The 18356-nt window shown below is 40.4% G+C and overlaps 1 protein-coding gene across 2 annotated transcripts in view; it reads left to right on the forward strand.

Annotated features, from left to right (window-relative positions):
* The window catches only part of DDX10 (DEAD-box helicase 10), a 202553-nt gene extending 186938 nt beyond the window's left edge, over window positions 1-15615 (forward strand). The window contains exons 18-19 of one of the 2 annotated variants that reach the window (XM_036426967.2): window positions 9443-9533; window positions 14961-14987. In XM_036426967.2, coding sequence (XP_036282860.1) covers window positions 9443-9533; window positions 14961-14963 — 94 coding nt within the window. In that variant the 3' untranslated portion in view covers window positions 14964-14987. Of the gene's footprint in view, window positions 1-9442; window positions 9534-14960 lie in introns of both variants that reach the window. The other variant, XM_036426966.2, reaches the window with a different exon arrangement.
* Window positions 15616-18356: the final 2741 nt, after the last annotated feature.

Raw genomic sequence — 18356 nt, forward strand, 5'->3', positions numbered from 1 at the left:
ACTTCCAAATGTGTCTGCGTATGTTTACTCTCTGGAGGGAACATCAATCACTTCTTCCAGTTTGTCATGCAGGCATACTGGGCACATCTGTCTAACACAGAGAACCAACCTTTTAAGTATCCCTTCTGTATCTAATTCGTAAGGAATTTTTCCTAACATTTTATATGATAGTTTCTGGGTCATCCTTAATCTGTGTATAGCAGACATTTCATTTCATTCTCTGGTATTTCTTACTCTCAGATTGGCATTTCCTTGCTACCACCTACTTAATATGATTGGTTGTTTAATAGCTTTATGTGTGTTAGCCTCTTAATTAGCTTGTAAATGCTTTGTAGCTAGAAACTCTGTCTTTTTTTTTTTTTGTACCAACACCTCCAGGTCCTGCAGTCTGTACTGCTATTCCTAACATTAATGTCATAGGCACAAAGAAGACCCTGAAATATTTGAATTGATTGATAAAAAAAATATAGAGTAAAAAAAAATTATATATAGTAATAAACAGCTATGCAGTTGGTCCTAATAGCTTAAATGATACAGGAGATGACAGAATAGATGGGTGGAAAATTGGAAGAAGCCAAGTTCAGATGTTATAATGGTGATAAATTTGGAGATAGAAGTACCTTGAAATGCCAAAGTATTCTGACTTAACGATAAAGGTTCAGCCCTGCCTGGTGTGGCTTAGTTGTTTCCAGCATCATCCCATACACCAAAAGGTGATGGGTTCACTTCCCAGTCAGGTCCCAAGGTTGCAGGTTCAGTCCCTGGTTGGGGCATCAGCCAGAGGCAATTGATTGTCTTCCCCCTTTCTCCCCTCCTCCTCTCTCTAAATAAACAAATAAACATGAAAAAAAGTTTTACAAAAAAGATAAGTATTCAGACAAAATATTTAAGCATAACATGAAAATTAAAATAGTTTTAATTCAGGCACAGCTAGTAGTGATTCTGCATTTGTAGAAATTGAAAGGAATTGGTAAACTTACCATAAGCTGAAGAAAAATTCTTTTGTAGAAGAGAATATCAGCAAGGGCTTTATTCCTTGAGCCAGTTAAAGGGCTTCTTTAGCAGTGTGTCTTTTGCCTACCAACAGTGATTGTCCAGTCAAACTCCTTCTTATTCTATTCAAATAAAATAGTGATTTGTCTGTGATCACAGTACAAGAGAGGGACAGTGTGAACTGCCCAGGTCAAACAGATTCCCTAGTTCTAATACTCCAGTCACTCACGTGGAATTGCTCTAGCATTAGGAGAGGTAGCTCCGGAAACTTCCTGAAGACAAGCCGGTTATCATTTGGCTGAAAACCCGATCCATGGGCTATAGGATAGATTAGACTAGAACATGGTTCCCCAGCACTAATATTACTGACATTCTGCCCAGATAACTCTTTGGGGGGTGGGGGGGAGTGCTTGGGAATGATTGTCAACTGTTTAGTATCATCTCTGGCCTCTACCATGAGCACCGCCCCAGTCGGGACAACCAGAAATATCTTCAGACATTGCAGATACCCCTTGGGGAGCAAACGCCCACAGTTGAGAACCACTGGACTAGACCCAGAATGGCAGATACATATTTTTGGTATTTAATTTCCCCATTCTTCATCCATTATTTTCCACTTGGGTCCAAGCAATCCTTCTCAGTGCAGCCTCTATTAATCAGTTGGGATTGGAACACAAGATAAAACCTGTTTGCCATTCCTGGGCTAGAAGGCAGGATTTTAGGATAAAATGTGAAATTTGTATTTATAGCCTAAATTCCATTTTTCACCTTTTGCCTCTTCTCTTAAAATCACTTCAATGATAATGAATAATTATATATAATTAAATATAATTATATACGTTATAATTAAATATATATAATTTATATATTTTTATGTAATTTATATATTTTATATAAATATATAACATATTTATAGATATATAGAATTAGTCTCCTCAAGGTGTGCTCACAGGTTTTATTTGCTACATTGTTTCTAACCTCCACTCAGTAGTTTTAGGAACAGCGAGTGTTCTATCTAGCTCTTGGTCATCTTCTTTCGCCCTGTAGGTTATTCTCTGAGTATTAACTTTGCATTTTCAGAAATGAATGTACTCTTAAAGGACTAAATACACCAAGTGGAAAATGGCATTATCAAGGTAATAGCATAGCTAGTTTCTTTGGAAGTTTTATTTGTGTATTTTTTCCTCTTCACTTTTGTGACATTCATAAATATTCAATACGGGTAACACTTTTGTCTCTCTACATGGAAAGGCACTTAGTAGGAAATAGGCAAAAGAGAGCCTTAATGGAGAATGGCTGGAAAAAAAAACACACACAAAAAAAGAGAATGGCTGAATCTAGAGTCAGTAACTTCTCTTCAGGGAGGTCTGATAGGATTTTATACCTCTTTCCTCCTCAACTCAATGCACAGCCACAGTCGATTTAAACCACCCTCCACCCTCTGCACAGAGATCGGAATTGTCATCTCTACCACTGAGATTCTAAAGGGATTCTGACATGCAAGATTCATGTCCTATGAGTTAGCATGACAGAAAGAGACTTGCTTTCAATATGGTTCCAGGGACAATGGAAATAATGTCACCTTGAGTTCCTTTTAAGGAATTTTAAGAATGTCATCATTAATAGCTCTATTTATTACCAGATATAAAATTGTGAAATATGGGTACAGAGGGGTGTCAGCTGGCTTGTCAACAGCAGATGGCCGACCCAGTCGGAGGCTCTAAGCTTTGGTGTGTGCTATTTTGCAAAACAATATAGAGTTTTGGTGCTCTCTTACTTCTTTTCCTGTCTTCATCCTTGTTACAGATTGGTCCAGGATGGGCTTTACTCTGGCTTTCACGTTGGTTCCTCCCTCGGAACTGGGGAATGAGCATAGGTAGGATTAATACAGGATGTTAGGATTTGTTGTTATTGTTACTAAAATGGAGACAGAAAAGTTTGGTAGGAAACCTAGCTCTTTGTTGCAGTTGACTTTATGACATCACAGAATTCACTAGTCTGCTAGGAACTACACAGAATTATGTATTCTTATCTCCAGTGAGTTTTCATGTAGACTTTTATACCTTTTTAGGAAAAATGACCTCAAATAAGCAAAGTCTTTTTGCTCACAAATGATTTTTCATTTCTCTGTCTTCCCAGTAATTCATACAATGTAGTTATACTGCTTTCACAATAAAATATTTAGGCAACTTTCTACATGTGATGCCAAGAACTGGAGTAAGAACCTTCAACGTAATTTAAATCACATTCTACTTAAGAGTTAAAAATACCCACTTGATCTGTTAGTCACTAGCTTGTTGTAATATTTCCTCCATCCATTCTTTCAACTAAAAATTTTTTTAATAGCTGTCATGTGCCAGGCATAGTGAGTGCAGGTCCAGAGAATAAAACATTAAGCAAGGGCCCGGTCGGTTTGGCTCAGTTGGTTGAGCATTGTCCCATGTACCAAAAGGTCGTTTGTTTGATTCCCAGTCAGGGCATCTGCAGAGTTGTGGGCTTGATCACCAGTAGAGGGTGGGCAGAAGGCAGCCTATTGATGTTTCTCTCTCATTCATGTTTCTACCCCTCTCTCCCTTCCTCTTTCTCTAAAATCAATAAAAACATTTAAAAAAGCAACAACAACACACACACACACACAAAACAATAAGCTAGAAAAATACATTTCCTGCTTTCATAATTTTTATGTCAGTGGAGGTTACAGGTAGCTAAGTATGGAATTACAAAACAATGTGATGGATCCATGCTGTGATTTGTGCCCTGAAGGAGGCAGTGGGGAGGTGGGAGGTAGGGAGTGGACTTGGAGATCAGGCAAGTGTGGGCCTAACCTGGGCTTGATGGGAATCCAGAAGAGCTTCCTAAAGGGGGGTGACGTCAAAACTAAGCCTGAAGTAAGTTTAGGACTTACCCTTCTAGAATTTGAAGCAAGCGTATCCAACCATATTTCAATTAAAGTCCTTTTTCAATAAAATTGTTCCTTTTAGCTGTGCCTTGCACGCTGAGAAGTTTGGTTCTGAGCATGGAATATGAGATTGATTTTTGTATATCTAGTAGCATTCATCATGCTTGGTTTATGGCCATCTTCATGTGAATTGCTAATGATGTGAAAATTTGCAAAGTATTGAATTTGATGAAAAAGAAGCAGCTGGATGATTCAGATATTCATTATCCAGTCAAATTAAGTTTTTAATGTTTTTAATCTTAACCTTTTTTCTAACAAGAAAAAGGAAAAAAGAAAAAGGTTGTGGTTAGATGCTTACTGACTTACATCAATCTTTTCTTCACAGACCACAGTCTTTGGCTAAGGCAGCCAGGTAGCTTTATAAAGAACTGTTACATTGTGGGGTATTTAGTAGGTGGCATAAGACCAATCAATTACATCTATAATTTGTACTGATACTATTGGCATCATTTAGCCATGATAAATTCTGTATGGATTGATACCTTTTCCGGTTCAGAGTAAATGTTTCACCTCTTAATACATTCAGCTGTACTTTTTGCCTAGTCTGTCTGAGCCAGCTCTGAGCCAAAAGACTGGTCAAGGATTTTTGTCTGTTTTTTTCATTCTGAGGTTTTTGTTTTTAAAATCTGTTCCATATACTTTTCTGTTTCGGGGTGAACTTGCCTATCTTTGAAAGGTATCTCTTACATAAAGGAGATGAACCACTTTGCTCTCTGTGGTTTCACCTAATGTTAATGTAAACTTAGGCCCAGTAACTGTTCTTCCAAGATTTTACAGCAAATTTGTAATACATGGAAGGCTTTTTGCTGGAAAAGAAATGAATTTCTGGGGAAGGAAATTCCTAGAAAGCATTTTCATTTCCTTCTTAACTATTTTGGGAGCTGTTATGTTACATTAAATATTTTATATAAATTGTAGTGGGATTATTGGTGCCAAATATTGATGGGAATCCAGATGGGGGTGATTTTTTTTTTAAATGTTCTTTTTAGAGTCTTGGTACTGTTAAAAGAAAAATACTTACTGACTATAGTTTCCCCTGACTTGAATCCTGTTTGTTGATGAATTTAGTTTGAGGGGGCAGATCGCTAAGATGGACGAATGGCTTAGATGCATTGAAAGAAGTCAGCTCAGCTTAATGCTATATTGACTTTATTGTGTGCCTGCCATTCTTTCCTTCTATTCTTTTTAACTTCAGGAGATTTATCCCTGATTCCAATATGCCTGGCAGCTTCCAAGAGAAAATCTCGATCATTCTCTTTATTGGTAAAATACAGAGTTCCACGAATTATCAAATTTCATAGAGCTTTTATCAGAACTTAGTATGAATTGTAGGTAAAAGGGGGGATTAATTCACTTGACTTTCTTTAAATTGTATTCCTTTAGTCTTTTCCCTTATGCTAATGCCCTAAAAGCAAAACAAAAATATCCTGTGCGATATGTAGCATGAATGGAGAAACTTCCAAGGAAGATTGCTGGGATGGAGTATTATATGCTTGGCTCTTTTAGGGGAAAGGTTGCTACCCGTTGAAGAAGGAAGGTGTTATTTCCCAGGGTGAGGGTTGGGAAGGGGGAGTTGTATTTTGTGAAATTGGGGTTTTGAAAGCTTGCAGCTTGATTTTACTTGATTTTAGTCTTACTCTTTATTAGCCCTTCCAATGTTATTGCTCTGCACTCTCTATTCCTCTGTCATTTAGGGACCCATTGAATAACTGTCACTCAGTGACAGCTATGAGTTTGTTATGTTTCAGAAGTGCTAGGCTGGCTAAGATGGATGAATGGCTTGGATGCTGAGGCCAGGATGAGCCATCCAGCAGGGAGATAAGCATTGCGGCATTCTCTGGCTGCTGCCCTGATTCTGGGGCATGCAACTTTGTTTTCACTGAAAGACCCTCAAGGAAGACACTCTCCGAGGACCATTCTTACCCTTTCCCTTTCCTTCATGTGGAATGCATTCAGACTAATGACCATGTAATTCCCCTATCCACGCCCCTTCAGGATTTTAGGTAGTACCCAGGCTTAGGTTTTTTGGTTTTGTTTCTGCCATATAAGTAATTTTTTAAAGGAAAACTTCTGTTGAAAACTGGGTAATTTCTCTCTTGATGAAATCATTGGAAGGGCTAATAAAGAGTAAGACAATAGTGCTAAACTTAATCTTTTCAGGTAGCTGGAACACGGGGGACATGCTTGGGGAGGTGATGATCTTGAATATTGAAAACAAGTCAGTGAAAATAGTTGAGAAAAACCAACGTGCTCCTGAGGAACACAAAATGGTTTACACACAGATTAGTAACAAAAAAAAACCAATAACTACAACAACAAAACGTAATGCAACCCAACTTGCTGGGTGTTTATGGGTTTCGTTTTTATAAATCTGGGAGAAGAGAAGTAATTATGTATATTTTCTGTATTGCTGCAGAGCAGGGATTCTTAACTTGGAGTCTGTGGATCAGCTTTGGGGGCATCTCAAACATCTTAAAATTGTTCCCAAAATGATGAGGTGGGTGTATAGGCAACATAAACACGCCCATTCACTTATCTAAGAAAAGGGGCATGAACTTTTATCCAGTTCTCAAATGTGTTTGTGAACCAAAAAGATCGGGGACCAAAACGTTGTGCCAATCCCAAATGACTCGGGCATTTTTTAGAAGGAAACATACATGGGTCAGTAGTATGATTGCAGTCCTCTGCCTTTTCTGTCCTCACCACCCTCAGCCTTTTCTGATTATTAGAATTCTGGTCTAAGAGGACATCTTCTGCTCTTATGGTTATGTTTGTAATGAACTCTGAGCCAATAAATCTTTCCTTTGACTAAATTGTTTTTAGTACCGAGTGTTGGAAAAGACGTTAAGGAATGATACATTTTCAGTTCCGTTTCTGTATGTCTTCACCATCAGTGTAAAGCTGGGCGGATTTTATGGAATGTACTGCAGTAATTAATCTTCATTAGGACTGTTGCCACAGCCTTGGAAATTAAAATTTATGATGGGGGAAAGTCTCTGGCATAACGTATTGAAATACCAGAGTGCCAATACTTAAAAGACATGTATAAAGATTTCTGAGAATTTTTAGTGGTCTCAAGATCATTTATTATTAGCTTAAAGTTCTTTAGGAAAATGTCTAAGCTATATTTATTGATATGAATGCAAGAGAGAGATAGTTTTATACAAATAAGACACAAACTAGATACTCAGGTGCTGTGCTTTTGGTAGCTTTCCACTCACAGCATGGCAGCATGTTGGAAAAGGACACCCAAAGGTTTCAGTGTGGCCAAATATCCACTGTTCTCCACCCCTGTCCTCAGCTGGTGTGCGGCTAGAACATTCCACAATTTCCCTGATTTTAAAATTTATTTATTTATTTATTTATTTATTTATTTATTTATTTATTGAGAGATTGAGATTCATTTGTTGTTCCACTTATTTATGCATTCATTGGTTGATTGTTTTATGTGCTTTGACCCAGGATCAAACTTACAATCTTGGTGTATCAGGACAATGCTCTAACCAACTGAGTGATGTTACTCTCCCATTTTTGTGGAGTAACACAAAAACACACACCCTTAAATGCAGCTGCTCGGAGGTTGGAGCTGTAACACGAGGCATCATGACACCCGGCTGCACAGCCTCCTTTCCAGTGTCAGGCTTGGAGTCTCCCGTGACTTCCGGTTGCCTTTTTATAACTTCATATTGGAACTGCTTGCTCCATGTCTTTGAAGTTTAGCGCTCACTGCGGCGCTGTGTTTCTGCAAAGCTCTGCATATACCAGGGAAGAAGTCGGTAGTTCCCCAGCACCTTTTTCTTCTGTTGGGCCTTGACCACAGTCCTATCAGACAGCGCTGGGAACGTTCTCAGGGCTTGAAGGAGGTCCGCAGTGCAGCACTGTAGCCCAGGGAGTGTGTTACAGATGCTCCGGCCCCTTTTATTGGCGCTAATCCACGCATTGTTTATTTAAATATGCTCTTTATCAGGAAGCCCATTCCTGTTCACAGCAGGCAATAATGATTATGTTTTTGTTGGTGCAGTGTATCATTTGTCTCCTCCCTTTCCATGTCTGTAAGCCTTGGCTAAAGCTTCCTAAGGGGAGAGAGAATTTTAAAAAATCAAGGGGAATAAAAGCTAGTAGTTTTCTCTATCTAGAAAAATATAGTATCAGTGAATCAGTCTACCTCGTCTGCCTTTCTGTATCAGTACATAGGAATGTAAAGCATATCTGTTCCTGGCAGAATGATCTCAGGAGCATCTGTTTTACAAAAATAGTTGCTCTAGCAGGTGTAAGATAGGCGTTGCATGAGCTTCTATGAACCAACAGACTGAATGCCTTGCCCACATCCACTACTGCATGTAATTTGGAAATAAGTTATGCTATGTTATCAAAAACTTCACAATATGGGGAGATGTAGGAGTTTGGAAAATTAAGTCTGTGTTAGAACAAAGGCAGGCCACTTGATCCTGTGGGAAAACTGTGGCTTTTGGGGTCAGATAAACAGATCTGAATCTTAAGACCTGAATGTTTTCTAAGAAAAAGAATCTTACTTCCTTTTACAAGTTACTTAACCCTTTGTACGCCATAAGCATCTATAGATACAATTAAATTCAAAATACCGTGGCATATGGGGATGGTTTCCATTTTGGATGCATGGCAGTTAACTGGTTAATGACAAGTTATTTAATCTCTTGACACCCCCCTCCCCCCGTTTTAATCACCAGTCAAATGAAGATAATTCTTATGTTGCAGGATTATCATGAAGATCTAATAAGGTAAAAAAAAAAAAAAAGCAGAGTATGATGCTAATAGGGTCACTAATCTATGCTGATCAGTTTGATTACTAAAAGTAAAACAGTGTTAGGAGTTTTTAAATAAGTATATTTATTTATATTACAAAAATAGAATTTAATGTCCTCTCAGAAATCTATTTTCCATTTTCTTCCTCATCAAAATCATTCGTTGACCCGCATGTAACATGACAGGCCCTCGACTCAAAACAGTCTGCAAAAATAACTTCCAGACTAGGTTGAAATGGTAAATGATATAGTAAAAATAATGTCCTATAATATATTGTATCCAACATATGGGCAGAGTTTATATCACCAAATTGGAATTGTTGAGGCATTCAGTAAATGGAAAGGTGTGCTGTGTGCCTGGCAGAGAGCAATAGAGAAGAAGACCAGCTCCCAGCCCTCTTAAAGCTTACACTCTGCTGAGGGAGACCTTAAAGAAGAAAACAAAAAGTAGGAGAGAGATGGTGAAAAGGGCCATGAAAATAGTAACTATAGGATAAAGAGGGGTTGGGAGAGCTCATTTTCTATGAGGTGTTTAGTAAAAACCTCTTTGGGGTGACACCTGCAGAATTCTTGAAAGCTTTTTTTTTAGGCAAAGAAGGAATGATACACACTAATGTACTAACCATTAATTCCTTTGACATTTATTAAAATTTAAGTATTTACCCTTATAGTATAATCATGACTGTACAATTATGTATATTCCTGCCAGAGGTGATTTCTCAGCCTCTTTTCATCCGATCATCCTTCAACCATGTGTCTATCCACGGTGCTGCTCGTTGGCTTCATGGAAGGTGGTAAGGGTAGGAAACAGCTGCTATTCTGGTCCGCAGGTGGCAACTCATTGGAAAGGCATATGCCATCCTGACGTTTATGAGAAGAGGGAGTGGAGTTGAGATGGTCTGACCCCTCCAGTTGAAGGCTGGAAACATATACAGGTTCTGAATTAAAATGGCATGTCAGTCTTTGGGGATAAGAGGAGAAAACACTCATGTATTTTGTGCTTAATAATTTAAGTTATAATTTATTGATGGTATATCAATTCTTGAACTATATAAATCTTTTTATTAATAGACTTTTTAGCAATTTTAGTTTTTACAGTAAAAATTGAATGAAATTTTTGCCTCTTCCCCTCCCCATCCCAGCCTTTCCTATTATCAAAATTTTGTTAACATTTGCAACCTATCAAAGCTAAGGTTTCTCATCAGAGATAAGACTAATAATATTAGACTTACTTATTTTAATTAATTTTAGAGGGAAGAAGAAGGAGAGAAACATCAGTGTGAAACCTTCTATTTGTTGGTTGCCTCCCACACGCACCCCAAACAGGGGATGAACCCGCAACGTGGGTATGTGCTCTGACCGGGAATTAAACCCGTGACCTTCCCTTGCATGGGACAGTACTTCAACCAACATAGCCACACTGGCCGGGGCAATAGACTTAATTTTAATAAAAGCACCAAAGACTATCGTTGCTGAGACTTTGCAAATTATATAAACCTAGGAACTGGTTGAATGCGCTGACCTAATGAAGAAGAAAAAGCTCTAGGCTACAGATGGCTGTTTTTAAAGTCATCAGCATTATGGGAGCTGCTTGAAGTGCTGAACTGCATGAGAACTCTCGGAGTGAATATGTAAAATGAGAATAGTAGAGGGCCAAGGATGCAGCCTAGAAATATGGACATTTAAGCAATGGACAGAGGAAGAGGAAGCTAAGAAGGTGCATTCAAAGAGGTAGTAGCCAACATTTAGGTTCTTAAAATTTAGATGACTTTCCATTACATCTCTTAGGAAAGCTGCGGTAATGGTATCATTTTAACTATCCCCTTGCTGGGTGTTAACTCTGTAGAAGTCATTTTTGTTTTTTTGGTTTTTTTTAAATGAGTACTGAATATAGCCATAACATGACCATTTATTTAATTTTGAAAAATATATGCAAAGCCAAAGTTTAGAACACCAGGAACATGTGCTATTAACAGCAGGATTGGTGAGGAAACACGAGCCTGTGTTCTCTCACACTGGACTGAGCGCTCTGGGGTGCTACCATGGCAATGTGCTCCTCCACAGCCGTGTTGGAAATTGAATTAGAAATATCTGTTGAAACATAGCCTCCTTCATTGCAGTGGCAGTAGTTCTTAGGGCTTAGAACAATCCCAACAAGACATGATTTCTATCATTCACATGTGTGGCCATTTATTGAATGACTTTTATACAGGTTATCTTTATAGATGAAGGTAACAAGCAGCCCCAGGCTTCAAAAAGCTACGAATTTAGTAGTCACAGGGAAGATGTCTCTTCTGTAGTATCACTCAGAATGAGTGCCATGGCAGAGCACAGACAGTGCATAAAGTGGTGGAATCATGTAGGATGGAGACATTGAGGATGAGGTGACATTTGAACTGGTGGGTTTTGAAGGATAAGGAGGATTTAGATAGTTATAAAATAGAAAGAGGGAATTCCAAATGGAGACAAAAGAAGGTGAGAACCTAAAGTATGTTTAGGGAATAACAAGTAGTCCTAATGAACAGAATAGACCATAGAGGCAGGCCTAAGCTAGATCATGAGAAGCCTTAAAAATTATCTATATATATAAAAACCTAAGCAACCATTATGACTTGTCGATTGAATGACTGGTTGATTGGTCTCTATGATGATGCACTGACCACTAGGGGCCAGACGCTCAACACAGTGTGCTCCCATAGCCAACCTCCGGCGGCAGGCCAACATCCTGCAGTCCCTCCCCATGGCTGGCTGGTCCCGATTGGCCCCGATTGCCAGCCAGGCTGAGGGACCCCACCTGTGCAGGAATTCGTGCACTGGGCCTGTAGTAATAAATGATACTAGAAGCAGTCACTGAAATGTTTATGAAGATTTATAAGAGCCAGGGTGATTTTTACAAAGAATTCTCCTTTTAGTATGTCAAGGAGTTAGGAGCCAGCATTTAAGAACACTGCTTTTTAACTATTTCTTGGTGAATAGTAGGCATGGAACGAGTATTGAACAACTTCTTTAGAAGCCTACTAGTGTGTAAAACCAGCCAAAACTCCCACAAATTTCTTCATGTGGTTTGTGGAGCACCGTTATCAAATCTAGAAAACTGACTTCTAACCTTTTCATCATCACAGAGAACGTCTGCTTTCAACACTAATGATCCCTATATTTTGAAAGATTTATCTTTCATTTTTGTTTTATTAATAAAGAGATAATTTTCATTCCACTCAAGCTTCTGAAGTGTCAAATATGTACAAAGCTCAGATAATAAAATTCTGGCCAAAAGAAAACAAATACCAGAATTTAGTCTGTGGCACATAGTTGCAGGTGTTTTGAAATACTGAAAATTACCCATGACACATCTGTCCTGAGCTAAGAAGCCTTACCTTTCCCCATACTTGTATGGGTCCTGGGACCTAGGTTGACACTTAAGTAGAACATTTAATCTTTATGCTTCTGAGCTTTGTGGAATTATGAAGAATAGATATATACCTAGCTGCCCAGAACTACTTTTTCCTTCAAGTTTGTCTATTTTTTTTATAATGCAAAGAGCAATACAAGGAGCAATACAAGCTTATTACAGAAAAACAAAAACAAAAGATACACATACCAGCAGAAAGAACATAAAAAAAAATCTCCCAAATCTTTTTCAATGCAAATATACATGCTGTCTTATTTAAACAAAGACTCTCATTCTATATTGGTTTTATTACTGTTTTCAGTGTCAATAAAGAAATTCCTGCAACATTGTTTTTAATAGCTGCATCGTGTTTCATTTGAAATTTCATAACACATTTAACAGATCAATTCCTTATGATTGGATGTTTGGATTTCCAACTTTTTACAAATATCTTTGCCTGGAATATCCAGTAACTAAATCTTTCTACACATCCTTAATTATTTCCTGGGGATAGATTCCCAGAAGAGGAATTGTTGGGCATGCATATGTGAATGACTTTTGAAAGGTGGTTGTAGTAATATATATTCTCACTCAGGAGTTTACTTTCTGATTGAGAGTTAAGATGCTTTCCAGTAGGGGAAGAATCACTTTAGTATTAGGTAGTAGCAAGGCTAGGTGCAAAATGGCTAGTAAACAATTAGAGCTGTAGGAATTCAGAGGAAAGAAATCACTTTTAATAGGGAGTGGGGTGCCTTTTGTAGAAGATGAGGGATTGAAGGTCAGTCTTGAATCAGGGAGTACCAGAGGGAGGGAGGAAGTACCATGCTCACGGAGGGCACAGGTGGGAGCACACAAGAGTCTCTGACCCTGTGAGTAAGAGCCCCGCATGAGGAGGGACCAGGAGGAGGCTGACCCTTGTGTGTCCACTCCAGTGTCCCTCCTTTTTCTGTTTCTCATACATGTGACAGACTGCATTCTTGTCTTGGGTAACTAGGTAACTACAAGTACCTGGAAAAATTAAAATGTTGAAACCGGAAGTATCATATGAAGTAAATCAAGGCCCAGCGGAATCAGCACAGAACTGGCCATACTCAGGGACTTTTCATTAGGCCCCTTTCTGCTAAGAAGGACTGCTAACTGAATTCCCCTCACAGGGACGCTCATTTTCACCTTTCCGGCACTATGTAAAGTGCATCTGCTTGTGGGTAACCTCAGTGTGGTCGGGCTTTTCTTCCCTCCAGTGGTGAGAGAGTACGGCTGCTGAGTCAGCATTGGGCATTTCTGGGAGGTAAATGGGAAATGATTTAGTTTTGCTTTAAGTTGGTAATAACTGGATATGCTTACGAGGCACATTCACTTTGATAGCAGGCTGTCTTATGGAGTAATAGGCTCCATTGGCACTGGAGCAGTTTGCCTCTTTTGGAATACATCATATGCTTGGACGACAATGTAATTTCTGTGATGTGTTTTTTTCTTCTTCTTTATATAATCCCCATCTTTCAGATAAGGAAACTGAGGTTTAGAAATGTTAGTTGATTGGACAAGGTCTGATTATGTTGATGTCAAAACAATGTTCTTTCCACAGCTAATTCTTTTTTTTTTTTTTTTAATATATTTTATTGATTTTTTACAGGGAGGAAGAGAGAGGGATAGAGAGTTAGAAACATCAATGAGAGAGAAACATCGATTAGCTGCCTCTTGCACAACCCCTACTGGGGATGTGCCGGCAACCAATGTACATGCCCTTGACCAGAATTGAACCTGGGACCTTTCAGTCCGCAGGCCGATGCTCTATCCATTGAGCCAAACCGGTTTCGGCGTCCACAGCTAATTCTTTCTGTTACTGTTCTCCAGATGTTGACTGAAGATGTTGACCAATTCAAGTTGCTTTGGGTTGACTTTAGAGTCATTCAGATCTGGGTGTGAATCCCACGGATATAATGTGGGTCCAGTCATTTAACTTCTCTGTGGAACGAGTGTAAGGATTTCACACCAAGGGTTTTCATAAAGATAAATTTAATCTATGTAAAAAATGTAGTACAGAGCCAGGCACTTGAATAAATGGTTCCTACTGCCATTGCTGGGTTTTTATTTTGTTAATTTTGTATGGAATAATTAGGTCATCTTGGAACATGATGATGGTATCTTAGAATCCTTTGATGATGTTTTGCTTTTTTAATTTTTAATGTATCATGTGATTGACTCTTATCTTCAAAAATTAGCTTTATTTTCATAGTCTATGCCTCAGGTGTGTACAGAATACAGCAGTAATGTTTATGCTTCCTTAAGACTGATGCGGATTTTAAATGGGAAAATTCACTTGCTATCTTAATTTGTAATCTAACATTTCAGGTTCTGTTTTAGTCACGGTCTGTATATCACAGCTTAATGCAGCAGATAACAGGATTAGCACCTGGTATCCCGATATCTGGTAGCCCACACACTGCTCCTTAAGGATGGCCCAACTTTAATAGAGGAAGTAGGATGAGGCAGCACAAGCACAGATTGGAGCCATCCGGGAGCCAGACTGTAGACCTCTCAGCGTATTGTGGATGATACATCTAGTTTTCTAGAGTTATTGTAAGGATTGGATGAGCCGGTGTATGCAGACCCCCTGTACGTGCCTGGTGCATGATGGGCCCTCCCTCCCACCCACTGCTGGGACGATACTTAACTTATGACACAGATATCCTGATGCTGTTACAGTGTCTTTCCCTCTTGAGTAATATCCTTTTACCAGCTATCTGTTATTGGTAATTTTGTCACGTTGTGTTTGATTTTATAACAATGAATTTAATTATGTACTTACAAAGTAAATCATTGGATTTGTTCTCACCAGTGACACCAAGAAGAAGCAGGGGGTGAGGAAAAGGAACAGCAGTGAAGTGGAGAACATGGGACTCACAAGTCGTAACAGAAAGAAGGCCAAGTGGGAAGTCTCAGAGCCGTTGGATACGGGCCTGTCTTTGGCGGAGGATGAAGAACTGGTGTTACATCTGCTCAAAAATCAAAGCTAAATACTTCCTGCTTGTCTTCTTCTCGAAACCTCTGGACACGGTTATGTGGACAAGAAGTTGAAAAGCTGCCGGCTTGGGGAAGTTAGATAACGAGTGTCCCAGGCCCGAAGGACACATTCCAGGCAGAAGTGGAAGTACCTAAGCCGCTTTCACAGCTAACTCCGTGCGAGGGTGGATCCTAAATGTCTTGACCCCTTTTCCAGCATGTGCTCTGGCAGATTGTTTTCTTGGGCTTTGTCCTGTGACATCTTGTCATTAGAAGTGCTTTCTTTGTTTTAATAGCAAGTTCTGGAGACCTTGTTTCATTGCTAGGAATTTCTTTTCTTATCGTACAAAAGTGTCTGTGCTGCTAAATAAAATTGCTCACAATTTTGATTATTTAATACTTTAAAGAGACAGAATATGGTGGACCAGCCCTAGGAAAGACTGAGTATTTTTGAATTGAGATGATTAATAATAAACATATTTCCTATAAAATTATTGTTTTCATCGTGTCCAGTAATATGAATGCATTCTCAAGGGAAGGTTCTTAAGATTAAAATATTTGGCTTATTCCTGAAACAGTGAATTTTCCATATTCTTAAATTAACCTCTTCAATGATATCAATTAACTTTTACTTGGCAGATTTGCTAGCTCTCATTTATAAAACCTGGAGGTCTGGTGCATGAAAATTCATGCACTGGAAATAGGGGGGGAAGGGGGGGCCCCTCAGCCCAACCTGTCCCCTCTCGCAGTCCAGGAGCCCTCAGGGGCAGGAGGCGACCCAGCGATCAGGGGAAGGCATTACCCCCATCACTCCCCTGCTGCTGCTGCCACTGCCAGCAGTGCAAGCCTTGGCGGGCCCTGGTTACCTGAGTCTCTGGTGGCCCTGGACAGCTGGGCAGCCACCATCGGAGGTTTGCCTGCACCTCGGGCCAGCCCTGGGCAGCTGGGGGGCTGAGAGGACTGGGGGACTCCAGAGGCAGGCATCCCTGGGGGCTGAGAGGACTGGGTGCCGCCATCTTTGAGGGTGCGGCAGTCAATTAGCATATTCCCTCCTTATTGGCTGGGGTCTTTGAGGGCGGGACAGTCAATTAGTATATTTCTCCTTATTGGCTGTGGGTGCCACCATCTTAGAGGGCGGGGTAGTCAATTAGTATATTCCCTCCTTATTAGATAGAATAGATTATCCTGAATCTAAAATATGATCTAGAACCTCATCTCTTAGCAGGTAGTATTATAGCTTGTAGGCCTTCTGCAAGTGCCTCCTCAGCCATTTCCTCCAGCAAATGCAGCCGCCTGGGAGAGACCGGGAAAGTAAGACCCCGCACGGAGGTGGGCAGGTGAAGGGGGGATGGGAGAGATGCCGACATTGTCCTCTGAGCCCCTGGGCTTCACTCATCTACTTATCTTTCCCTGTATGTTAGGGCTCGGTACTTTTTAATTAAAAACTTTAATTTCTGTTTTCACATTTTTCCTTTGTTTTGCTCGCAAAAGGAAAGGCGAGCAAGCATGGCTCTGTTGCTTGTACATGATGCACGGCCCTTGGGCCTGGTAGTCCTGACCCCACTGTCCACCGGCTGCCTCGGCCTGGGTCACTGCGGGGTTCACATGCAGCCCCCAGACCTGGTATACATTTCTTTTTTGCATAAACTATTGTATTTCCAGTTATATTCTGTCCCTAAAACTGAATGGATCTTGACTACTATATACTACTACTGATTTTAGTTTGCTGATTTTGAAAACAGCAGAATAGAACGCTCCTAACAACACATGGTAGATTATTCTGTCGTTTAGCAAATATTCACTCCAACCCCCTCCCTCCCTTTGAGAAGCATATTTTTCCCATTGCTGCTGATACTGAACTGACTGTGTGACTTACCTTAGGCCTTGGGACGTGTGCCGGATTCAGCAGAGGCTTTAAGGTGCACTGACATTTCCATCGACTCTCACACTTTCGCCTTCCACCTTGGGACCAGCATGGACCAAGGAGAGGACACTGCTTCAGTGTGAGCACAGGGCAGCTCCCACGGTCCCCTCCCAGACCTGTGAAGCAAGAAACCCACTGAGACTCTGGGAGTCATCACAGAAGAGCCTGATTAGAACAGAAAAGGAGAGAAATGAGCATCCATTCATTCATTCATTCATTCATCCCATGAACGTTAATAAATTCAGCAGCTGTCTTCCAGGCCCTGTACTTGGAAGAATACAAACAGTTCCCTCTCCTGCTCACATAGTGAGGAAAGAGAAAAGCAAATTTATAATTCATTACTGTATAATGAAGAGGCAGAAAGAGGAAGATGGTTGTCTGAGGGAGAAAGCTGTAGCTGGGAGGCGGGAAGGAGGGAGGACAGGGTAGGTGCTTGTCCTGGGACGCAGGACAAGGGCTGAGTTCTTGCCTGATGGCTTCACCGAGGCCGGGAGGCCATTCATCAGATTCACCCGGTGAGATGATCTCTGAAATTGCCTCGTCTCAGAGCGGATACACCCAGCAACAGAGTCCTTTGGAGGACTGCCATCTCATAAGCTTCACATGGCATTTTCGATTTGTTTGGGGCTGTAAAAAGTAGATACATTTAATTAAATGTAATTAATTTTGTTACACAACGTTTGGAGCACCCTGAACATGAAAACTCATCTCCACAACTGTCGGGGTCTGCCAGAGGATGAAATGTGCTGAGAAGTAGGGGGGTGAGGGTGAGAAGGGGGAAGGGTAGCAGTGGATATAAAGGGGGAGAGCCTGCAGTCAAGGTTTGAAACCCCCATTTCATGTATTTGAAGACTATTTCAACTGGATGTGTGACCATAGTGCTGAGCAGACAGCAGGCAGACATGTTTATACTGTATTACCCAGCACCTGCTGAGTCAGGAATTGGCAGCCATCCTAAAGGCTGCCCATTAACCTTTGGGAGAGGCTGGTGCAGAACGCTCTGCCCAAACATGGACGAATTGGGCAAATGCATTCTTAGTCTCAGAAACTGAAATTTAGGGAGTCAGCAAAATAGCCTCTGAGACAAAACAGGGAGCACATGATAAGCAGAATTCAGATTCAGAGTTAGGCAAAGCTCTAAGTGAACAAAAAGTGGCCAAACGATAATAGAGTAAATGGTGAGGCTCCCGTTGGTAACATGCATGCAGAGTAATGAGTGCAGGGCAGAGCTGCGAGGACCTGCAGATGCCCCCTGTTGAGGTCTCAGGTCCTTGCTGACCCTCTAGGTCCTGTCTCCATGGGGCTTCT

This window comes from Pipistrellus kuhlii, unplaced genomic scaffold (genome assembly GCF_014108245.1).
Source record: "Pipistrellus kuhlii isolate mPipKuh1 unplaced genomic scaffold, mPipKuh1.p scaffold_m20_p_9, whole genome shotgun sequence".
NCBI classification, from domain to species: Eukaryota; Metazoa; Chordata; class Mammalia; order Chiroptera; family Vespertilionidae; genus Pipistrellus; species Pipistrellus kuhlii.